The sequence below is a fragment of the Xenopus tropicalis genome, chromosome 3 (genome assembly GCF_000004195.4).
Source record: "Xenopus tropicalis strain Nigerian chromosome 3, UCB_Xtro_10.0, whole genome shotgun sequence".
Classification (NCBI taxonomy): Eukaryota; Metazoa; Chordata; class Amphibia; order Anura; family Pipidae; genus Xenopus; species Xenopus tropicalis.
This window is the reverse complement of record NC_030679.2, coordinates 53,793,466-53,813,801: the sequence shown is the minus strand read 5'-3', so window position 1 is coordinate 53,813,801 and position 20,336 is coordinate 53,793,466. Positions and strand designations below refer to the sequence as shown.

Sequence of the window (20,336 nt, the reverse complement as noted above, 5' to 3'; positions counted from 1 at the left end):
GATCAGGATTAGAGAGAGAGCTCCAGTAATGGTTTTTTTTTTTTTTAAGCAACTTTCCAACAAACTTTAATAAAAATGATCAATGGCATTGAAGTTATTTTATATGTAACTAAATCTGAAAGCAGTAATTATGCATCCCTGCTGGTCGATTGTTGAAACAATGTATCAGAAGCCAGCTTGAGTCACACAATATGTTACATGCTTCTATACAAGTCTGTTATTCATCTGCTAAACTGATTTCAATAGTAAGTACACTAACTCTAAAAACACTAAAAATGTATGATTAATGCATATTTAAAAGTTGTTTAGAACGGCATTTTTTTCATTGTGCAAAAAACACGGGGAGTTCCCCTGTAAATTGATTTTCATTGCCTTGAAAAACAAAAAATAATAAAAATAATTGAAATTAATGAACATATATACTGTATTTAGACCTCAGCATTTTAGTGCTTAATACATTTATTTATTTTTTACAAAGTCTTTACAAACTTTTAATAAACAAAACATTTCAGACACAGGTTTATAAAAATGTTTAAATACAAAAAAATAAAGTGTATTAGAAGCTTTTATAACAAAATAAAAAATACAGTTTAATTTACATAGCCCATGATATGTTTGCTGTGTGCTCTTTGGCTTTCATTCGCAATACTGCAATACTGGATGATCTCCTTTCAAACTCTGGTTTCGCTTCAAAAGAATGTCCGTTTGCAGAGCCTGATAATAAGGATTCAGTGAAGAAGTTATTTAGGGGCACGTGGCTAAATTGGTTCTGATGATTTGTAAAACTCGTGTATGGAGAGTCGGTCCTGGTAGAGTGGGAGTATGGTGTCATACAAGCAGAGGGTTCTCGGGGTAACATGCAAGAGGTCACAACTGATCCTCCACTTGGATTTCCTGCCCACAAGTTGTTCTGAATCTGAAAGGAAGAAGTAAAAACAAAAATACATTAACTAATTATCCTGCTTTTATGAGTGTATTGCATTTTACAGGTAGCAACATAAGATGTCATGATATTGGACCCTTTCAGGATCTTACTGGCTGTATTTAGTTATCACTTGAAAACCAATACTGATACATACACAACTCACAGTACATTCTATCTGCTTACAACTGCAAAAAGGCTGCACAAAATAATACTTAATAATAGTTTTGCATGTGTAAATAATGACAACTGTAAGATATACACACAAGCACAAATGATACAACAGCTAGCATGGCTTAAAATCCCAGAATACACTTTTTCGTGGGACAGATTAAGGAACTTACTATAGATATTCCATTTCTTAATGCAATGCTAAATTTAGACATTAATGACAAAAGTGATTTGTCAAAGCAAATAAAAAAGGAGCAAGAAAGAGACAAAGAAAACATGTAACACATTCACCATAAAGTCTTTGAAGCATAGGAAAAGTTTGCCCTGTATTTAAAGGGGGAAATGAAGGAAAGATATTTAAATGGTCAGAGAAACGAAACCAGATGTACTGGCTGGGGGAAAGTTATTGCAAGAAATCCTTTCCCACTGTAGGCAAAAGCTCACCAAAACTCTCCCAAAATATATGATCTAATTGCAAAGGGCTTCAAATGCAAACATTAAATCATCATTTTGGTTCCTGTGATTTCGTTTACTTCTATCAGGCATTTTCTTGGTTTGTTTTCATCATCTTCACCCAACAGTATGCAAAAATATATGGTTGACTCTGGTGAGCAGAAATGCTGATAATAGAATGAGGAGGTGGCTTAATACAAGAATAATATAGCTTGGCAGTGGCAATCCATAAAGCAGAAATGAATAAAAGAACAGGAATGAAGAAAGAATGAAAGAAAATAGAAATAAGCATAAAATAGCCATGGAGAAGTAATGCAAAGCACTGGGGAGCCCTGTCCTGCTTACAGAAAGATTAAAGTACAGGACTCTCTTGCAAAGAGTTCCTGGCCCTATGAGCAGATTCATTCTTCTGTCTCCACTGTTCATTTACTTTTCAAGATTATCTGTTTTATTGAACTAATTATGTGATTAAGTCTACTGAACAACATGTAAATATTAAATAAACCCAATAGGATTGTTTTGCCACCAAAATGGATTTATACAGCTTATTTACCATCAAGTACAAGGTACTGTTCTAGAATTACAGAAAAAATTAAAATTAGCTTTAAAAAATATACTTATAATGGGCTTTAGGGGAGATCCCCTTCCTGTATTTCAGAGCTTTCTGAGTTTTCAAACAAGGGTTCCCATACCATACAAATTAAAGAAAAATAAGCCTGAATCTTAAATTGTCACTGTTTACCTGTGGATAACTGTCTGCCCTTGGTAACACAGATATATCGTACGTAGCAGCGAAATGACTCTTAGCTTGCTGTATCTGCCCATAACGTTCTCTCTTTCTCCACTTGGCTCTGCGATTTTGGAACCAGACCTGACGAGAAAAGTAAGAGAATGTTATCAAGATGGAATCTGAAATATACAGCAAATTAAACCTTACAGGGAGATCAACCATATCTCTTCCATGTGCAAAACATTCTAATATAAAGCTTGTATTAACATTTTCACATTCAGCTAAACATGTATAAAGAGTAAAGGGCCATATCTACTGTATATTTAAGTTTTGTTTAACTGGCTTACTAATGACGGCCCAATTTATAATGACTCAGTCTGGATTGATTACCTGGACTGTTTGAAAAATGAGAATGCTGTTAAGAGCACCTTGAGCCCAGGGCTACTGTCAGGTCATGAAACCACCTAGTCCAACTCATGCCTATGAGACAACAACCCATCTTACCAAATAATATTCTTATAGTAGCCTTGAACTCCCAAGACTCAACTGCCCCACCAGCCTCCAAAAACATCTGTAGTTTTATTTATATGTTTACATTGTACTAAAAGTAAATTACTATTTGAATTCTTATTTATTTACATGGCACCAACATATTCTGCAGAACTTTATATAGAATATACATCAATCTTTGCCCCAGCAAAGCCTTCAATTAATTAATAAGATGGACCTTCCCTTTAAATGATTCCTACATACAAGTGAAACTGTAATCTACTGTGATAAGTTGATGTTAACTTATTGGTGTGCTCCATGCAAATACATACAGTAGCCCTCCGTTGTCTACATATGTCACACTGTCCTTTTCCAGCCAGTTGGGTTTGCTGCCACTTTATCTCAAACTCCTACATCACTAAAGTGAAGAGTGCTTGGACAATGTCTGACAAGAGGCCTGTGCGTAACTTTTATTTGCACTGTATTTCAGAATGAGTAATCAAAAGGGCTTTATCCTTTATTAACCACAGAAGAACATTTCTTATATAATAAGCTGTCTTTTGAGGTTTATTTCCTTTTTAATTGCTGCCATTTTCAGAAATAAAAAATCAGTCCCAAATTAACAGAGAAAAACAATCAACTAAAAATTCAAAAATTCTTTCTTTCTTTGATATATGCTTTTTCTAAATATTTGCCTTTCTTTTGAAGTTGAATGATTATGATGAATATTATACTTAATCCACAACATGTTTTTTGAATCCACAAGCCTGTAGGAGAGGCTAAGCGTGTTCATCGTCATTATCATGGCTATTATATACAAAAAGTAAACTGGATGGAAGCATAGTACGTTGGGTCACAGAGTTTGAGATTCCACCTAGACTCGTACTAAAATTCCAACCATTGCCTTACAGCATTTAAGAACCTATTTGCTTGGTCTTTAGTTTTCAGTTTTAAAGAAAAATATAGTCTGCCACATGAGGAGGAATATTTTCCCATTTAATCTGTTTCAAGAGATAATATCTAATATATAAATAAAAAGGAGAAATACAGATTAGTATTAGTGGGATAGAGGGCTGTGCCTAGGACAGCAGCACATATAAATCCAGCAGTGTTTGTTACAGCCAAGAGCTTGGCCTCTCTTCCTTATCTGCTTCTTTCTGGTGCATTGTTAAATTACATTTAAAAACACTGATTGACAAACTGACCAATTTTCATGGTACATAGATATTGGTCAATCAGCATACACATACCAAAAATCAAAATGAGCATTGCCAGCAGCATTTCATTGAAAGTTTATTTCCTGACACTTGCGTGGATAGCAACAAACCACAAAGGAATACCAATCACTATTCCAACCTTTATTTGCATATTCAGATTTCAGCCTACCAACAAAATCATCTTTCAACTAAAATTTGGCATTACTGGTTAAGATTTAGTTCTGGAGTTTACACAGAACTTTTGGAAACTTCTAATATTCTTATATTATACAACATAAGGTCTATTAATACCTATATCATGTACACAATTGTATATAAATATATGGCAATAATATTAATTACTTTTAAAGTTGTTAATGTTCATCTGGCACTGTGCCTAAGAGATATACTATAGTAAGTAAGTTGTACTTGAACACATTGTTTTTCTGCTGTTGCATGAGAGGGGGTGCTTAACTCCTGGGGCATACAGGCTTTGAAGGATATAAAAAGAGGCTTTAGGGGCATTATCTACTTCACTTTCCATCCCGCAATTTCCTGTTACATGAAACACAAGCTTTGCAAATATTTCTGCAACAGCAGTGCTTAAAAATATTAAAAGACTATAGATGAAACCTGCCTTGATTTTTCATTTTTAGATGCACGAATATACAAGGCACCAGTTACTGGCAGAAAGCTAGAAAATACATGTCCAATAATTATTTACACATTGAAAGGCTTCCCTTCAGTAACATTTATGACCATCAATACATTTTTTAATCCAGCTCAAGAGCACACTTCTCCAGATGAACTACAGCTCCCACCATCCTCAGCTAGACTTTCCACACAGAAGTTGAGTATAATGGAAGTAATACTTCCCTAGCACCAGTATATCTGCAAGTAAAATTCCCCACCACTGCCATTTCTACCTGCAATTTAGCAGTTATGTTTTCATTCATACTGGACATATGCCACACATGCACCCAGACAACCATTATGACTAGAAACAGATGTAACCCTCAGGTAAATAAAGCAAGAACAAGACACCTGTGTCAGGTCTAAGCCTCCATGCCTCAAGCTGGACAGATGGTCTGATATTCTACAATATACCCAACACATAGCCCACCCAACTGCATTGATTTAAAGGAACAGTAACACCAAAAAATGAAAGTGTTTTAAAGTAATTGAAATATAATGTACTGTGGCTCTGCACTGGTAAAACTGGGGTGTTTGCTTCAGGAACACTACTATAGTTTATATAAATAAGCTGCTGTGTAGCCGTGGGGGCAGCCATTGAAGCTGGAAAAAAGGAGAAAAGGCACAGGTTACATAGCAGATAACAGATAAGACACCATTGTATTCTACAGGGTTTATCTGTTAGCTGCTATATAACCTGTGCCTTTTCTTCTTTTGAATGGCTGCCCCCATGGCTACACACCAGGGTTTATATAAACTCTAGTAGTGTTTCTGAAGCAAACACAAAACTTTTACCAGTGCAGGGCAGCAGTACATTATAGTTTAATTTCTTTAAAATATATACATTTTTTGGTGTTACTGTTCCTTTAACTGCCCATAAGACAGCCTGCCAGACAGCTTTATGCACGTACAGACCCATGCAGCCTGGTCAGTCTATCACCCCCTACACAAGTGGACAGGGATGATGGCCTCCTTTATATCTGTCTTCTTAAATCAGCAAAGGCAAAATCACACCAGAGCTCAGTCGGCTAAATGACCTACCAGGAGAGTCACTGATTGCATTAAAAAGATTTTAGCAGTTGTAAAGTTTTTTGTAAAGGTAATTGCTCTTGAAAGCAGCCTCTCTGGAATCCTGAAACTATATCGCAGAATCAAGCACTCCTTCAGCCAAGACTCCAGTTCTCATCTACTGTAATTCAGAGACCTCTGAACAGTAAATTTCAATGGGGGTAAGCTTACCCTTGCTACATTTCTCAACAGTCAGGAAAAGCCACGCAGAACATTAAAATGGAAAGACAGGCACTGCTTTTATTAACAATAACATTTACAAACAACTTTAATCAAAAGGTTTAATTAAATTATAATGGAAATATGCTTAAAATGACATTTTTTTTAACTGTGCAATTTTTATTTGTTTTGAAATTGCTCATTAATGACGGAGAAAATGCAAAAAAAAAGGTCATACAGAGCAGTTCCCATCTTGGCCAGTACTTAGTTCAACATGAATCCAACGGGAGAGCAAACAGGTTTCTAAAAAGATTTATTCCTGCCTTCAGACAGGTTGGTAAATCGATTTACTGCTACCAAGAGACAATAAATGTCACACTGCTGAAATATATGTCTAGAAATAAAAGAAAGGAAAATGTGAGCTTGGTTTAGGTCTTCAATATGTCTGTGAGTGGAAAAAATATATATTTCCTGTGGTCTCCCCAGGGCTCCCAAAAAGCATTGTTAGGAGAATTTAGTAATGAGACTCTTTCATAGGGAAACCCAAAGTACTTGACAAGCTCCTTTAAATGGGTGCCAATTACCACTCTGATGGGAAGCAGGGAAAGCAACTAGTGAAATAAATTGAATTCAGCTTTCCTTCTCTGTATGCAGGCAACTATATATCGCAGATTGAACAGGCAGTTCAGCAGTTAAACCAACCTAGTCCTTGCAAGAAATGCCTGCTGTTATGGAAACTGTTTGGGCCAGGTTTACTGAGTGTTGTAAAATACATACAAATATATGTATTTTTTTGAGAAATAAGGTTTGTAAATAGGTGAATGCTATAGCATTGTTGTCCCACAGACCAGAGCCAGATTATCATTGCCCCTGGCATGTTCCATTGGCTCCACACAGAGTTCTTAACATGACATCATCATCTTTTTAGTGTTATTAGTATCTGGGATATTTTGGCTAACATGCAGACAAAGTTAGGCAGCACTGCTATACACCACAAAGCAACAAACAGTTGCCCCAAGAATAATGAATTTACTTACAACCTGCACAGAGCACCCCAATCATATTCACCTGCACAAGTCCTTTGACCTCCAGATCCTTTTGCCCTCATTAGATGTGCCCATTGCTTTTCCTTATTTTATATTTGCCAGTGTTTTGCACAAAGACATTCCTTTTACATGACTGAAAGATTCTAGGATCTACAGTATAATATGAAAACATACTACATCATCAGTCTATGGGATATAGAAATCCATTCCACATGTGGGATTCTCTGCTCTTGGTACAAGTCTCACAGTAACTTCCCTGCAGCATTATCTTTACCTTGTCTTAAAGAACCACAGCCTTATATGAATACACTCTATGCTGAACGCCTCTCTGCACTTGATACAGGATGGTCACTAACACCAATGGAAAAGTATTTTGGTAGGCACGTGTATACTGTGTGTCTGACTGAAGGGGAAAGGATTTTAGGAAGACATTACCTTGCAGCCTTCAGTGTCTTCCATCACTTAACATCAAACCCTGGCTGTTTGTGTGGTTGCATTAAACAAGTCATTCATAAGCAAGGCCAGTCAGAAACTGGTCACATGACATTGGCAATTAGCCAATGAGACACCTCACTGGGCATCCAATCAGAAGGCTCTATAAGCGTGCCTCCTTCTGAAAAGCATTCGTTACATTTAACTTGTTTTCTTGTTCTAATGCAAAGTGACTGTTTTGCATTTGGATTCCCCTGTACAGTACCTGGATCAGCCTGCCCTTCCTACACACATAGGCCCAAATGGGCTTCAGACTTGCCCAGCTTATCCACAATTTTAATGTTCTACTATAGGGGTCTGCCCTACAGTTTAGGAACCTCTGGTTTATTAACAAATGTTCACCATGGTCTGAGGAACAAAAAGATCCTCTGTAAACAGATGAAGTGTATGTACCGGTATGTTAAATCTTTCCCTACTAGCCTGTGTGCCTGGACAACATGAGGTGTGGCTGAATATGTTGGTGTTATGTAAATAAAGAAGTGGAAACGATGGCGCTGGCAGTCAGTTACATGACAGTTAATGCCATAGATTCTATTGGCTACACAGCATATTAGCAGGTAAAAGACAGCTACAAGAGCAGGCTCGGCCTCCACATTCACTTGGTCAAATGAAAAAGGCAGATATAAAAATGCCAATAGTGCAGTATTTTAGTTGCACGTTTGATTAGAAATAGATACTGTATAAGTTTATACAGACACATATACTTGAATAGAACTACTTGCACATAAGATTAAATGTACACTATGCATGCAAAACAACATAAACCTAATGCCAACAAAATACCATTTTGTGCATACCATTTCAGTTTCAGTGTCTATCACACTAATAAATATGGCTGATTAAAAATAAACTATAAAATTTAGTAATGCTTTTGCTTAATTTTATCTCTAATGTACGTATAAGTTTTTAGTGCAATAATGCAACATTAAAGGGCCAATTAACAAGTTTGGTGCCTGGTATAGCTGGCAGATTCTGCTAAAGGAGGTGCAAGTAATGAATCCACTATCATTTTTAAGATGATATAAACCATAATTCTCATCCCATTTTCCATTTTAAAAAGGAAAAAATTAAGTAAATACGTTTACAAAAAATATTTGATGTTTAGTTCACTAAAGACCAGAATTTTAACAAATGTAAAGGTTATTTTATTATTTCTTAAAAATGAAAAAATACCTGCTGATTCACTGATGAATCTTTTTATAGCTTTATATTTTCCTGATGTATTCTAATAACATAGCTGCATTCCTTTTATAAAATTTTAGTGACTCCTCATTTGATCTGCATCTTCAATAAAAAATCACTGCTTGTTCCAGTTCTGTGTTTATATCAGCTGTAGTATAATAACATAATAACACCCAATTCACTGGACATATTCACTGTTAATATTGCACAGAATGGAAATGATCTTTAAAAGTGATTTGATCACTAAGCTTATGTATATAAAGAGTGCCGCACACACAGAGATACAAAAGAAAAAGTGTTTTTATTGAAAATCCCAACGTTTCCAGCACAACCAGTGCTCTTCCTCAAGGCAAACCAGCAGACCAGGGTTTGCCCTGAGGAAGAGCACTGATTGTGCTGGAAACATTGGAATTTTTTCAATAAAAAAAAATCTTTTGTATCCCACTGAGCTTTGGGAGATTTGGGAGATTAATCGGGCGGAACTGAGCGCACTGACTGCCCTGCCTGCGCCACTCATATTGATACAAGTAAGGGAGCTGTGGCAGAAGAAAATGAAATATTACAAATAGAGTTCAAATCAGAGCTTCAAGCTTGAGGTTGGAAGTGTAGCCAGCGGCTTATAACCGGCTCAGTGCTAAATGGTTCAGCAGTCAATTAATGGCGCAAAAACGGTGCGCAATATGAGAGAACAGCCAATTCGGAATCAGTTTACGATCAGCCAAACTGAGAATGTATGTATGAAATAGTGGAGAGAGTGTATCTGTTATGACATGACAGCGCATACAACTTAGTGGACAGACATGGAACGGGTTATAACCCCAGTGGGGCTCCCAGTTGGAGCAGAAAGTGACGCTATTGTATAATATTATTGCGGTAACTGTACAAACCCACCTGCACTCTGGCCTCGGTGAGCTCGGTTCTCAGTGCCAGCTGCTCCCTGACATACACATCGGGGTAATGGGTCTTCTGGAACACCTTCTCTAGCTCCTCCAGCTGCAGGCTGGTGAATGTGGTGCGGTGCCTCCTCTTCTTGCTGCTGGACACGTTGCTGTCACATTTATCCCCCAGCTCGTCCAGATCCACTTTGTCCGCCATTGCCTTCCCCGGGGAGACCGCCAGGCTGCAGCAGGTTTCCATGGGCCTCCCTAGCTCGGTGTGTACCGCCTGCCCTTCCACCTTGGCCAGGCCGTAGCTCGCTGGGGGGAGAGGAAGAAGCCGTTAGATACACAGAGATATATAGGAATATATATAGTATATGTACACTTCTGTATATGTACACTTCTGTTCCACGGTTCCTTGTTGGAGCCACCAAACTAAGAGCCATGCCAGCCTTCAGTTACCCTCCAGCCGCACTGCCCTTACTTATAATGGTGCCCAAACACTGTGTGCGCAGCTCCTTTACCTTTTTAAGTTTTCCTGCACTGATAGAAACGATGACTTTTTGCACCTGCAAATGATCTATAGGAACTAGACAGCCTTTGCGCCATCGGCTTACGTTGTGTCTATTTTCGTTCCTATGCGGGGTGCCACGGACAGTCTGACTGGCATTTAGTATCCTCACTTACTGGCAGCACAGGAGAAGCAAAAAGCTGCGCAGAGACGCTAAGAATATTGTAATACTCTAGGGAAACTACTTAAGTGCCACTGCTACTCGCCCGAGCATAAAGCCATCTGCAGGGTTACCCTTGTTCTGTACTGGTTCTACAGGCAGTGCCCTGCTGGCCCTTGGCACAGATTCCTTTATCAAAAACAAAAGTTTGCAGACTCAATGCATTGATTTATTATATTCAGGATAGCATGCATTGATTTATTATATTCAGGATAGCATACTGGCATCTGTTTTTTTATATTAGTATTGGGTATTAGCTTTAAGTAGCAAAGTCCCTGCAGACATGGTTTTACTTGTGAAAGTCCCAGGTAACATTATGTGACTTAGCAATATAAAGGCCATGAACAAATAGATGCTTTATATAGGCCCTTTAGAGAGTAAAGGCCAAGTATTTGTGAAGCTGTTTTTGTACACAAAGATATGCAGTCGGGGAGCTTACCCCATTTATTGTAAACACCTTGATCAATGTTTCGGGGGGGATACACCCTCCCTTCGTCAGGAAGTATTTGTGAAGGCCAAGTTACAGCTGATTTATTATGAGTACGGACTCACGTTCTGTTTAGGTAAAAAGGCCAAATTCGCAGTGTTATATTCCTAAATGCCCAGTTACAATGGTTTAATAAATAAAATGTTGTAAGAACATGTAAAGCATATGTATTGACAAAGGCTTGACAGAGGGCTGGTAGAGCCCGAAACGTTGCCTGATTTGTGGCACAAAAAAAAATCACCTTTATTCACTATATCGGAGTGCTGCTGGAATATGTGTGTATCTTAACTAGTGAATATTAGAATATACTGAAAATGGCAAAGTTACATGAAATTATTAATAAAGAAAACACTGGTAGTGTATGCTGTTTTTTATTAGTAAAGAACATGTTAGTAGTGTCTGTATTATAAACAGCAGAGTTAGCCGTGTCCGGTTAGCAAATGCCATGTTGTTTATGTTTTAGTAGTAATTTCCCAGTCAATAATGTGTTATTGGTCAATTTTTAATTTACAGTATTCTATTAGTACATTTCTTAACAGTGCTTTGTGTATTAAGGCCCAAGTAGGAGCGTTTATAAGTAAGCGTTTTATGGGTAGGAAATACCCATTTAGCAGTGTTATTAGTAAATGCCCATGTAGCAGTTCTTGATTTAGAAAAATCCACTATGCAGCTTGCAGTATTTTATATTAAATAATAAATTGCTGCACTAGCTGTGTTTTATAAAGGCCCAATAAGAATGGCGAAGTAATATGCATAAATAAAAAAAATATTTTTAGACTGAGTTACAGAACACAAATATCCTGTACAAAAATATGCGTGTAGTCATGTGTCACACAGTTTTTTTATGGGCATTTGGTACCAGCTCCATTAATCTGGGGCAGGAGAGGAGAGGTTAACAGTATCAGCTGCCTAGCAGGCAATGATTTTTTTTATTGGGCGTAAGTAATAGTTTGAATCCCTGTTAATAAGTAGGTCCATATGTACGCACAGCAGCTCTGGGTAGGACACTTTCCCCACTGCATTCAGGGCGACCCATATCAAAGTGCCAGGCAGTTTCAAAAGTTAAAAGGTGGCCATACACGCACCGATATTATCGTACGAAACCTCGTTTCGTACGATAATCGGTGCGTGTATGGCATGTCAGCGAGCCGACCGATATCGCAGGAAGCTGCTGAAATCGGTCGGCTCGCCGATCGGCCAAGTTAGAAAATTTTGATCGGGCGCCATAGAAGGCACCTGACCAAAATTCTCCCTTCAGAGCTGAATCGGCAGAAGGAGGTAGAAATCCTATTGTTTCTACCTCCTTACCTGCCGATTCAGCCCTGAATGGTGTGTGGCGGATCTGACGATGTTTCGTGCGACCGACGGTCGTACGAAACATCGTGAGATCGCCACGTGTATGGCCAGCTTAAGGCTCAGATCGGCGCACTGTACTGGCGTTTATGTAGTTGCACACAGACAGTATTGTATATTGGTTTAGGAGCCTGTGCAATACTGTCCGATCTAAGACACAGGCTTTATGCCCTGGGCGATAAGCCCCCTGGTGATGAGTAGGGTTTCAGTGGTATCTAACTTCAGCCTTGCTGGGTATTCTGGGACTTGTAGTTTTCCAAAGCAACGATTCTGACACCACTGCAGCGCAGTACTTAATATTGTTAAGACGTTGTTGGAGCCCCAAAGTCCTGAATTTATTGACCTGCAACAGGAATGCCTTATTCCTACTAATGTTCTGCACTTTGTGTAGGGAAACAGCGGTGAACTCTGCGAATATTTTGAAAGCTAGATGATGATAGATAGATAGATAGATAGATAGATAGATAGATAGATAAATAGATAGATAGATAGATGATAGATAAATAATAGACATAGAATAAATGAATTTTCTTTTACATACGGCTTTTGGAGGGCTAGAAGCTAGAATATCCCATAGTAACTACTTTGTGTAGGGAAACAGCTGAGAATTCTGCGAACATTTTTATCACGTTCGGAAGATTGAAATAAAGCCACCCGTTACACATAATGATAGATGATTAGATAGATGGACAGATAGATAGATAGATAGATGATAGATAGATAGATGATAGATAGATAGATGATAGATAAATTAAATTAATATTCTTTTACATATGGCTTTTGGAGGACTGGGAGCTAGAATCTCCCATAGTAACTAGTTAATAATAGGTAAGGCCGATCCTTGTAATATATCTAGGCATACAGTAGATAGATATTTCCAGCCCAAGGGTTTTAGCATGAGGGTTTGGGGGCTAACAGTCCAACCTTTAGTAAATGTAGAAATGCATTGGGTTGGCCCAAGGGCACAGGCCTCTGGGATGTAGAATAGACCTATGGGCCAGATGTTGATCAGGCTGGAAAAGAAGATCTCTGGGAGGCTTACCGTTTGTGTCCTGGCAGGGGGATGCCCGCTCCATTCTGACATGGTGCTCAGCCCTCTGGATGGCACTGAAGGCCTGCACACACTTGCCTGCTGGGCTCTTATTGTAAAACGAATCAGTGTCCATGGAGTCCATAACATGCTCCAGTGTGCCCGCTGCCCCCATGTAGAAATCGCTGGCTTTGCTTGGCTGGTTCTTTAGAGCAAACTTCTCAGTGAGAAATTCCATAATGAATTAGCGGCCGCCTGTTCAATCCTACAGAGGCAAAGTCTGGGAGCGCAGGCAGGGACAGACTGGGGGGCTGCTTGTGCCGCTGAGCCTGATAATTTGTACTTGTCTGTAAGGGGGGACCAGAGGGTGCTCTTATACTATAGGACTCAGCAGGACCCCCCCAAGCAGCCTCCCATCACTAATGAATATGGAAGCAGCCTTCTGGCTCCGCCCCACACCCCCCCAAATCCAAACAAGGGGATGATTCAGGAGAGCTGCTTCCCTCAGGCACGCAGAAAAAAACATGAAGTAGGAAAAAAGGTATTCTGCAAAAGGAAACATTCTTATTGCTATAGCGACTAGAGGTGCTGCGTGTGTAGTACAAATGATCCGACTCTGCTGGAGGGGGAGGGGCTCATTGGACGCCCATATTTCCCTGTTCACTTTCCCTTTTCTCAGGTTTAAAAACATTTACATTTTAAATTCGATATTTTTACTTTAATAGACTCGCCATTCAGTGCTACCTATTTAACGTGGTGAAAAATTGGTTTAATTTTTCACTTGCATTTCTATTGCTGGTTCGATTATTTGATATTCTAATATATAAGTGTGAAAAAGAAGTGAATTCCTCCAAGGGGCAGTTAAATAAAGTGCTGGGGATTAGTAAGGTTCAGGGGCATCAAATCCATTTAAAGGGTCACAGGGAATCGCTTTGAATCGATCGCAAACAATAAGGCGTTTGTTTGGTAACAGGATTTGAAACATATTTAGAGAAAGTCATATGGGAAATCACTGCCATTTCTCCTGCACCGCTGGCAGCGGGCACAGGGGGCTTGGGATGGGCACGGCGGTAAGGAAAGCTTTATTCCCGTTAGCTGGTTTGTTAGGGGGCATGTGTGCCACATGGGGACCCCCCTGGGGAGTCACGTGTTCTCTGACATACAATTAACGGAAGATACAAAATGCAACTATAGAAAGATACAAATTCAACAAATGGAATTGCGACAAACCCATCAGAATTAACCACGGGCACGAAATAACCCTAATTCTACTGTATATATTTTATAGTAATAATAGAGGAGTTTATTGGTTAATAAGTCTCCAATTAATATCCCCAATAGGATATTATATATTGTTTATACAAATTTACAGATATTTACATTTTAAAAAATCAGACGAATCAATGCAACGATTGGTTCTAAGTCGGGATGATTTGCCTAAGTAGTTAGAGATTAATTGCTCTACAAGTGAGTGTTTACTGACTTGATCCCTCTCTTATCGCCATAATCTCTGAGTCCATTAGTAGAGTTAGTGGGGATTTCCATTCGGGGCTCCAGGGAGTAGAGGCTGATTAAGGCTGGTTTGGTTCTGTTGCCCAGCACTTACCCACAGCTCCCCCATCATCTCATCCTCTCAGCCCCTGAGCCTTGCACTGACTGACTGGAGCATAGCTGGAGAATATCATATTTTCATTTCTTAGAAACATATATGCAGCTGAGGGTAATAACGTGTGTGTCGGTTGATGAATATTTCTGTTGGCTATAATGGGTACCACTTTGTTATCTCCCAGCATCCTTATTCCTATACCGGTCACTGCCTTCCCCTTACTAGTAGGAGGGAGGGCACCTTGTGACATTTGCCCAGAGAGTGCAGTTTGTATAAAGCCCCCTGTATAGACATGTCAGACTGGCTTGTGAGTGCCAGTATAAATAGCGTAGCGCCATGACAGCCACTGTATAAATAGCGTAGCGCCATGACAGCCACTGTAGCCCGGGCCATAGAGGCCTGCGTGGGGGCTTTAGGGGGGCTGGTCCTGGGGTCACTTACACACAACGACTCACAGTGCGTCGGGGACATTGGCCTTCCCATTGCCTAGAATTTGGAATAAGTTTTAAGCGACTAAACGCGGCGCATTTATCCGTTAGGTTTAGGAGATGCAGCTGTATAGACTGGCTATTTAGATGTCCATGTCCCTATACTTCCACGGCGATCGCTAACTTCAATAAGTGTTATTTGCCAAGGGGCACCATACACTAAAGCGATTACTGACAGTGTGACCTTGTGCTAGCTGAAAGCTCCATTCACCAGATTTTAATTACAGCCACCTACTTTTTACTTTTCCAATGGCAGGATTAGTACATTCCCTGACTTGCTATTTCCACTTACTCATTACATAGTCATAGATAGTCTTTCACATGTGAGATAGCTATATTAACAGACAAAGAGATCGATCAGGAGCTATAGATGTTGTACAAATAAGACTATTCTGGGGAAAATGCTGGTAAGTGAAAAACTGCTTAGAGATTTCTGCTGCCTTCATTTCTACACATTCACAGGCACATAACAGGGATAAATAGATGATAGATAGATGATAGATAGATAGATATTAGATAGATAGATATTAGATAGATAGATAGATAGATAGATGATAGATAGATAGATAGATAGATGATGATAGATAGATAGATAGATAGATAGATAGATGATAGATAGATAGATAGATAGATGATAGACAGATAGACCGACTGACTAATGGGGATAGAGAGATGGATAATAGATATGGAACGGTGTCAGCCGACTAAAATGCAGATAAATAGATGACAATCTTCGCCCACAGAGAGACAGAAGGTCTAACCCGAGTGAGCGAGTGGTTTGGCCCTTTGTGAGCATTATGGCAGCACTGCTGTTACACACTGTAGTGACAACTCGGACTCAATATCTCCGCAATAGCTCTTTGTTGGTGGTGTGGGAAGTGGGTTTGCTGAATTAAGAATGGCAGCCTGCAGGGCTCCATGTGCTTCACAAACAGCTCCACTTCTCTCAAGCATCCTTGGCTGGGCATCCTGGGATCTTTCATTCGGTCTCACTGCGCCCCTGGATCCGAAATGTTTCCACCTGGAAATTGATGGTCCCCGTCCCTGGAATCCTATTGTACAGGAGAAAGGGCTGCCAATGGGGGATTCACCCTACTTACTGTATACTCACCTGCAGGTAGATTTCATACCGCCACACACAGTAACTCTTCGGGTTTCTGGGACACCTTTATTATATCAGTGGTACAGTGGGGAAAATAGAAATAATACACACATGATGGAGGGGGGGTTGTTTGTTTCCCCAAGTGCTTGCAATTCGTGGTAACAACCAGGTTGATGAAATTGCACATATATATATTCTTGTGCAGAATTCAGCTGGCTCACATACTTTTACAGACTGTCTGTATATCAATGTCTTTCTACATATTCTTCCACATATTATCTTTATTTAATATATTTGTCTTTATCATCCATCTATTTATCATCTCCCTCTCTCTATCCATCTAGCTATCTATGTCAGGAATGTTTTTGTTGACGCGTTGTATATTAATTCATAGTAACACTGTGTGAGGACGAATATCAGGCATATCTATCAACATTGTCCATCCTCCTGTTATAATCACTTAAGTATAACAAATGTACCGCCGGCTTTAAAGGCGTCGCAAGTTGAACAGAAAGTTATTCAGAATTTTTTTTCTAAAACGTGTGTTTTGGCAGTTTTACCGTAAAATTTCGGTGGAATCCTTTTTATTGTAGTAAAATATATCCGTATTAAATACAGATAAAGAGGAGGAGATAATAGAGGAACATCACAAACTTAGCTGAGGTAACTGGTCAGTAGCGCCGAAATACGCAAATATTTACTATATACGCTACATTTTTTCTCTTATTCCTAACAAGCTTGTCATGAACTTGGAAACAAACAATACTGATTTTTAAACGTAAAACTCTCACATCTCTTTGTCTCGTTACAGGAGATCGGCAGAATAACGATCCTTTCATTTGTATTTCGCAGTCGCAGCGTTATATTGATATATCCTGTGATCCTGTACCTTGTTGATAGAGTTGTGCTATTCTTTTTACAGGTATTCTTATAGTCGACTATTTGTTAATTGTAATTTAAAAATGAATCCAAATAATTTTTTTGCTAAAATTTGCTGAGAAAACTTAGTAAATTGGAAGCAATTATTTGTATTTCAAACAATACATCTAGATATATATGTATATTTCTGCAGAAAATACGTTTAAATAACTAAATACATGTGTGTAGTTGTATTCGTTATTTTAATATACGGAAAGGTTAATGTTGACGAATATAATAACATCCCTTAATTTATGTATATTTTTTAGAAATGGTTTTACCCTTTTATTTTTGAAAAATACCCAACCCAAATAAATGTACAAAATCTGATGTAGATAAAATGTACAAACCAGCTACTCTTTTGATTGATATTGTTATAATATTGGTTTTTAATATTGGTTTTTTAATCTGAAAGGTTTGGCTCTTTTGAAACAGACGATTTCTTAAAATAATTGCCTATAGTTATAAGAGGACAGCAGGTAATATACACGGAGGGTGCGCTCTGACAAGCTTGTATGCAACTATATTAATCTACTTATTTCTTATCAATAAGAATATATGAAGATTCCAGTTTAATCGATACAATCATTGCATACTGTTATTACATAAGCAAATGTGTGAAGATGTAACAAGACAAAAACATAAGAAATCCTTGTTGCTTTTAAATACTTAACTAATCCCGATATGTGGTCTATAATGTCTTCGGATGGTGGATGAACTGGGTTTATAGCCCATAGATATTTTCAGTGACTGCCAAGCACAGGATATAAGATCAATAGCATTTCTATATTCGCATAGAAAAAATAGATACAATTTTCGATTCTAAGCAAAAGCGAACGTCACACTTTCCTAAAGGAGATGTCAGTGAGCAGACAGGGATTTGAGTGGTTAACCAAACTGCAGCTACAGTTTCATCCACTGTGTTTTTTTGGAGTAAAATTCATCTCTTATGAAAACAACACATTTAATCTTTCCATCTAAATATTAATATTGGAAGATAGAGAAATCCAGCAGCCATGGCTCAGAGAAGACTGGTTTAGGCTTAGGAATGTGGTATTGCTCCACAGGTTAATGGGCATTTGATGGCAGTTTGCCCCACAGAACCCTCTGCTGCTGCCACCTTGCCTTGAGCTGTTGCCAAACTACAGGAGCCAGTGCTTGACAGAATTCTGGGAGTTGCATGGGCAGTTCAGTACCAACTGGGGTGCAAAATCTTTATAGTAAGTAGCAGGCAGTTACTGACTTGTCAAACAGTACATTTAATTGTTAATAGGAGACCTGCTGGCAGGTATATGTATGTAAATGCAATAAAGAGCCAATCACAAGTCATAGAACTTATTTATGATAAACGTCACACTTTTGTTTATGATAAACAAAATGATATATATGTAACATGTGAAATAAATGCACCAACGAAACATGTGAAAAACCAATAAAAACAAAGTTTACAAGAACTTATTTATGGATTGCAAGCTCTTCTGCCCTGAACTTTTACTCTCATTATTTAGCCCCTACTTTGTAGGGAGTCTTGGTGAATAGCTGGTCCATTAGCTCTTTGCATTTATAGGATTGAGGTTTCAATGCTCATATTTCATTTTTTCTTTTTATATTTAACATGAGCAAATACATTATGGATTCCCTTTGGAACAGGTTAACTGGTTTCCTCTTTCTAAGACACAAATGCCCTGTTACATTGTGTTGGATATAATTGTCTCTAGTTCTATAACAGAGATACACTGTCCCTGTGTGTCACTCAGCTCTTATATGACAAATGCTAACAAGTGACATGTAGCTACAAGAGAAGGCACAGCTTCTCAAATCACTTTACTGTTTATATTCCTGTCTGCTTCCTTTCCCAAGAATACTGTATCACAGCAACAGCAATTAGGGTTTTTGGAGAATGTATTTAGTAGCTCTCAGGAACTGTAAAAAAGGAGAAAAGGAAACACATGGAGAAGAATTGCCCCCATATATCAGGGTGACACACTGAATCTGAGGGGATCCCATGTCTGCCCCCCAGCACTCAGTCTGGCTCATACACAGAGGCTCAGCTCTGCTGACTGATGTGATATTTAATCTGGAGGTTTCCCTGTGTTTATATGAGTGTGTGCTGCTAATGTTTATTGAGACAGGAGCTTTAAATAACAAGAATATTACATGTCACCACATTCCTGCAAATATATTTATAAACTAATAGTGCAGTGAAAACATATGTCCGCATTATCTCCCCTACTACCCTGTCTCTTCTGTCACCCTCTCTGCTCCCTCAATCACTTTCTTTACTAGAGCTTCTTCTCTCACTCCATCAATTTCCTTTCCTGCCACCTATTGTTTCTAGCTGTAGTCCCTTCCCTTTCCTCACCCACACCTATCTCATTCACACTCTTGTGCCCTTTATCTTCCTTTATTCATTTAACTTTCTATCTTTGACCATAATTATGGACTATAGCTGTCAAGCAGTGTGGGTACTGCTATAGGTTCTATATATACAAACCAGTAGTAACTAACACAAAGCATGTGGCACAAGGGAGAAACCATAGGTCAGTGGAACACTGAAATAACACCTCTGCTGTTTGGTATGGAATGATATGATGTTTTTGAATATTTAATGTGCACCCAATATAAGTTTTCTGTGTGGAACTGCTATGTGTTAGTTACTATTGCCTTCTGTAGATTACACTCTTCTACCCTCCCTTTATCCCCCAGTATTGGTCCCATATACTAAAGAGCTGTGACACTTACCACAGAATTGTAATTTATTATGAACCTTAATTAAAGGTTAATATTTCCCTATATAGAGACTGTAATGTTTCTAATCTTAAAATTAAGGAAATATTGAAAGATTTACAAGGAAATCATTTTATTGGCCTGTGTTTTTTTTTTTAACAGAAGTGCTAATGCTAAGCAATATCTGCCCTGCAGTTTAAAATGATGGGTACTTCCAGTACATTATAATTAAAATAATGAAATACACTTTTAGTATGATGCAGTCATACTGTGACAATCTGCAGTTGGTCTTCATTCTTTATTATTCACACTTTTGATTTATTTAGTTTTTGTTTAGCAGCTCTCCAGATTGGAATTTCAGTGACAATCTTGTTACTAGTGTATAATGTAACTTAGTAACCAGGCAGTGGTTTGG

The 20,336-nt window shown here is 38.5% G+C and overlaps 1 protein-coding gene across 1 annotated transcript; it reads right to left on the bottom strand.

The window, feature by feature from the left end:
• Positions 1 to 486: 486 nt before the first annotated feature.
• alx1 (ALX homeobox 1) lies at positions 487 to 13,486 on the bottom strand. Its single transcript, XM_002931623.5, has 4 exons — positions 13,093 to 13,486; positions 9,493 to 9,797; positions 2,289 to 2,417; positions 487 to 916 (listed from the first exon to the last, which is right to left on the bottom strand). The coding sequence occupies exons 1-4, from the start codon at positions 13,316 to 13,318 to the stop codon at positions 596 to 598; spliced, it is 981 nt and encodes a 326-aa protein (XP_002931669.1). The 5' UTR covers positions 13,319 to 13,486; the 3' UTR covers positions 487 to 595.
• Between the last annotated feature and the right edge of the window lie 6,850 nt (positions 13,487 to 20,336).

What these genes read in the sequence shown, in the direction of transcription:
- alx1 (XM_002931623.5), bottom strand. Translation starts at nt 13,318, where the DNA reads ATGGAATTTCTCACTGAGAAGTTTGCTCTAAAGAACCAGCCAAGCAAA. An exon ending in CCCCTGCCAGGACACAAACG is followed by an intron (nt 9,798 to 13,092) that starts GTAAGCCTCCCA and finishes CTCTCCCCCCAG; the next exon opens with CGAGCTACGGCCTGGCCAAG. An exon ending in TCACCGAGGCCAGAGTGCAG is followed by an intron (nt 2,418 to 9,492) that starts GTGGGTTTGTAC and finishes TTTTCTCGTCAG; the next exon opens with GTCTGGTTCCAAAATCGCAG.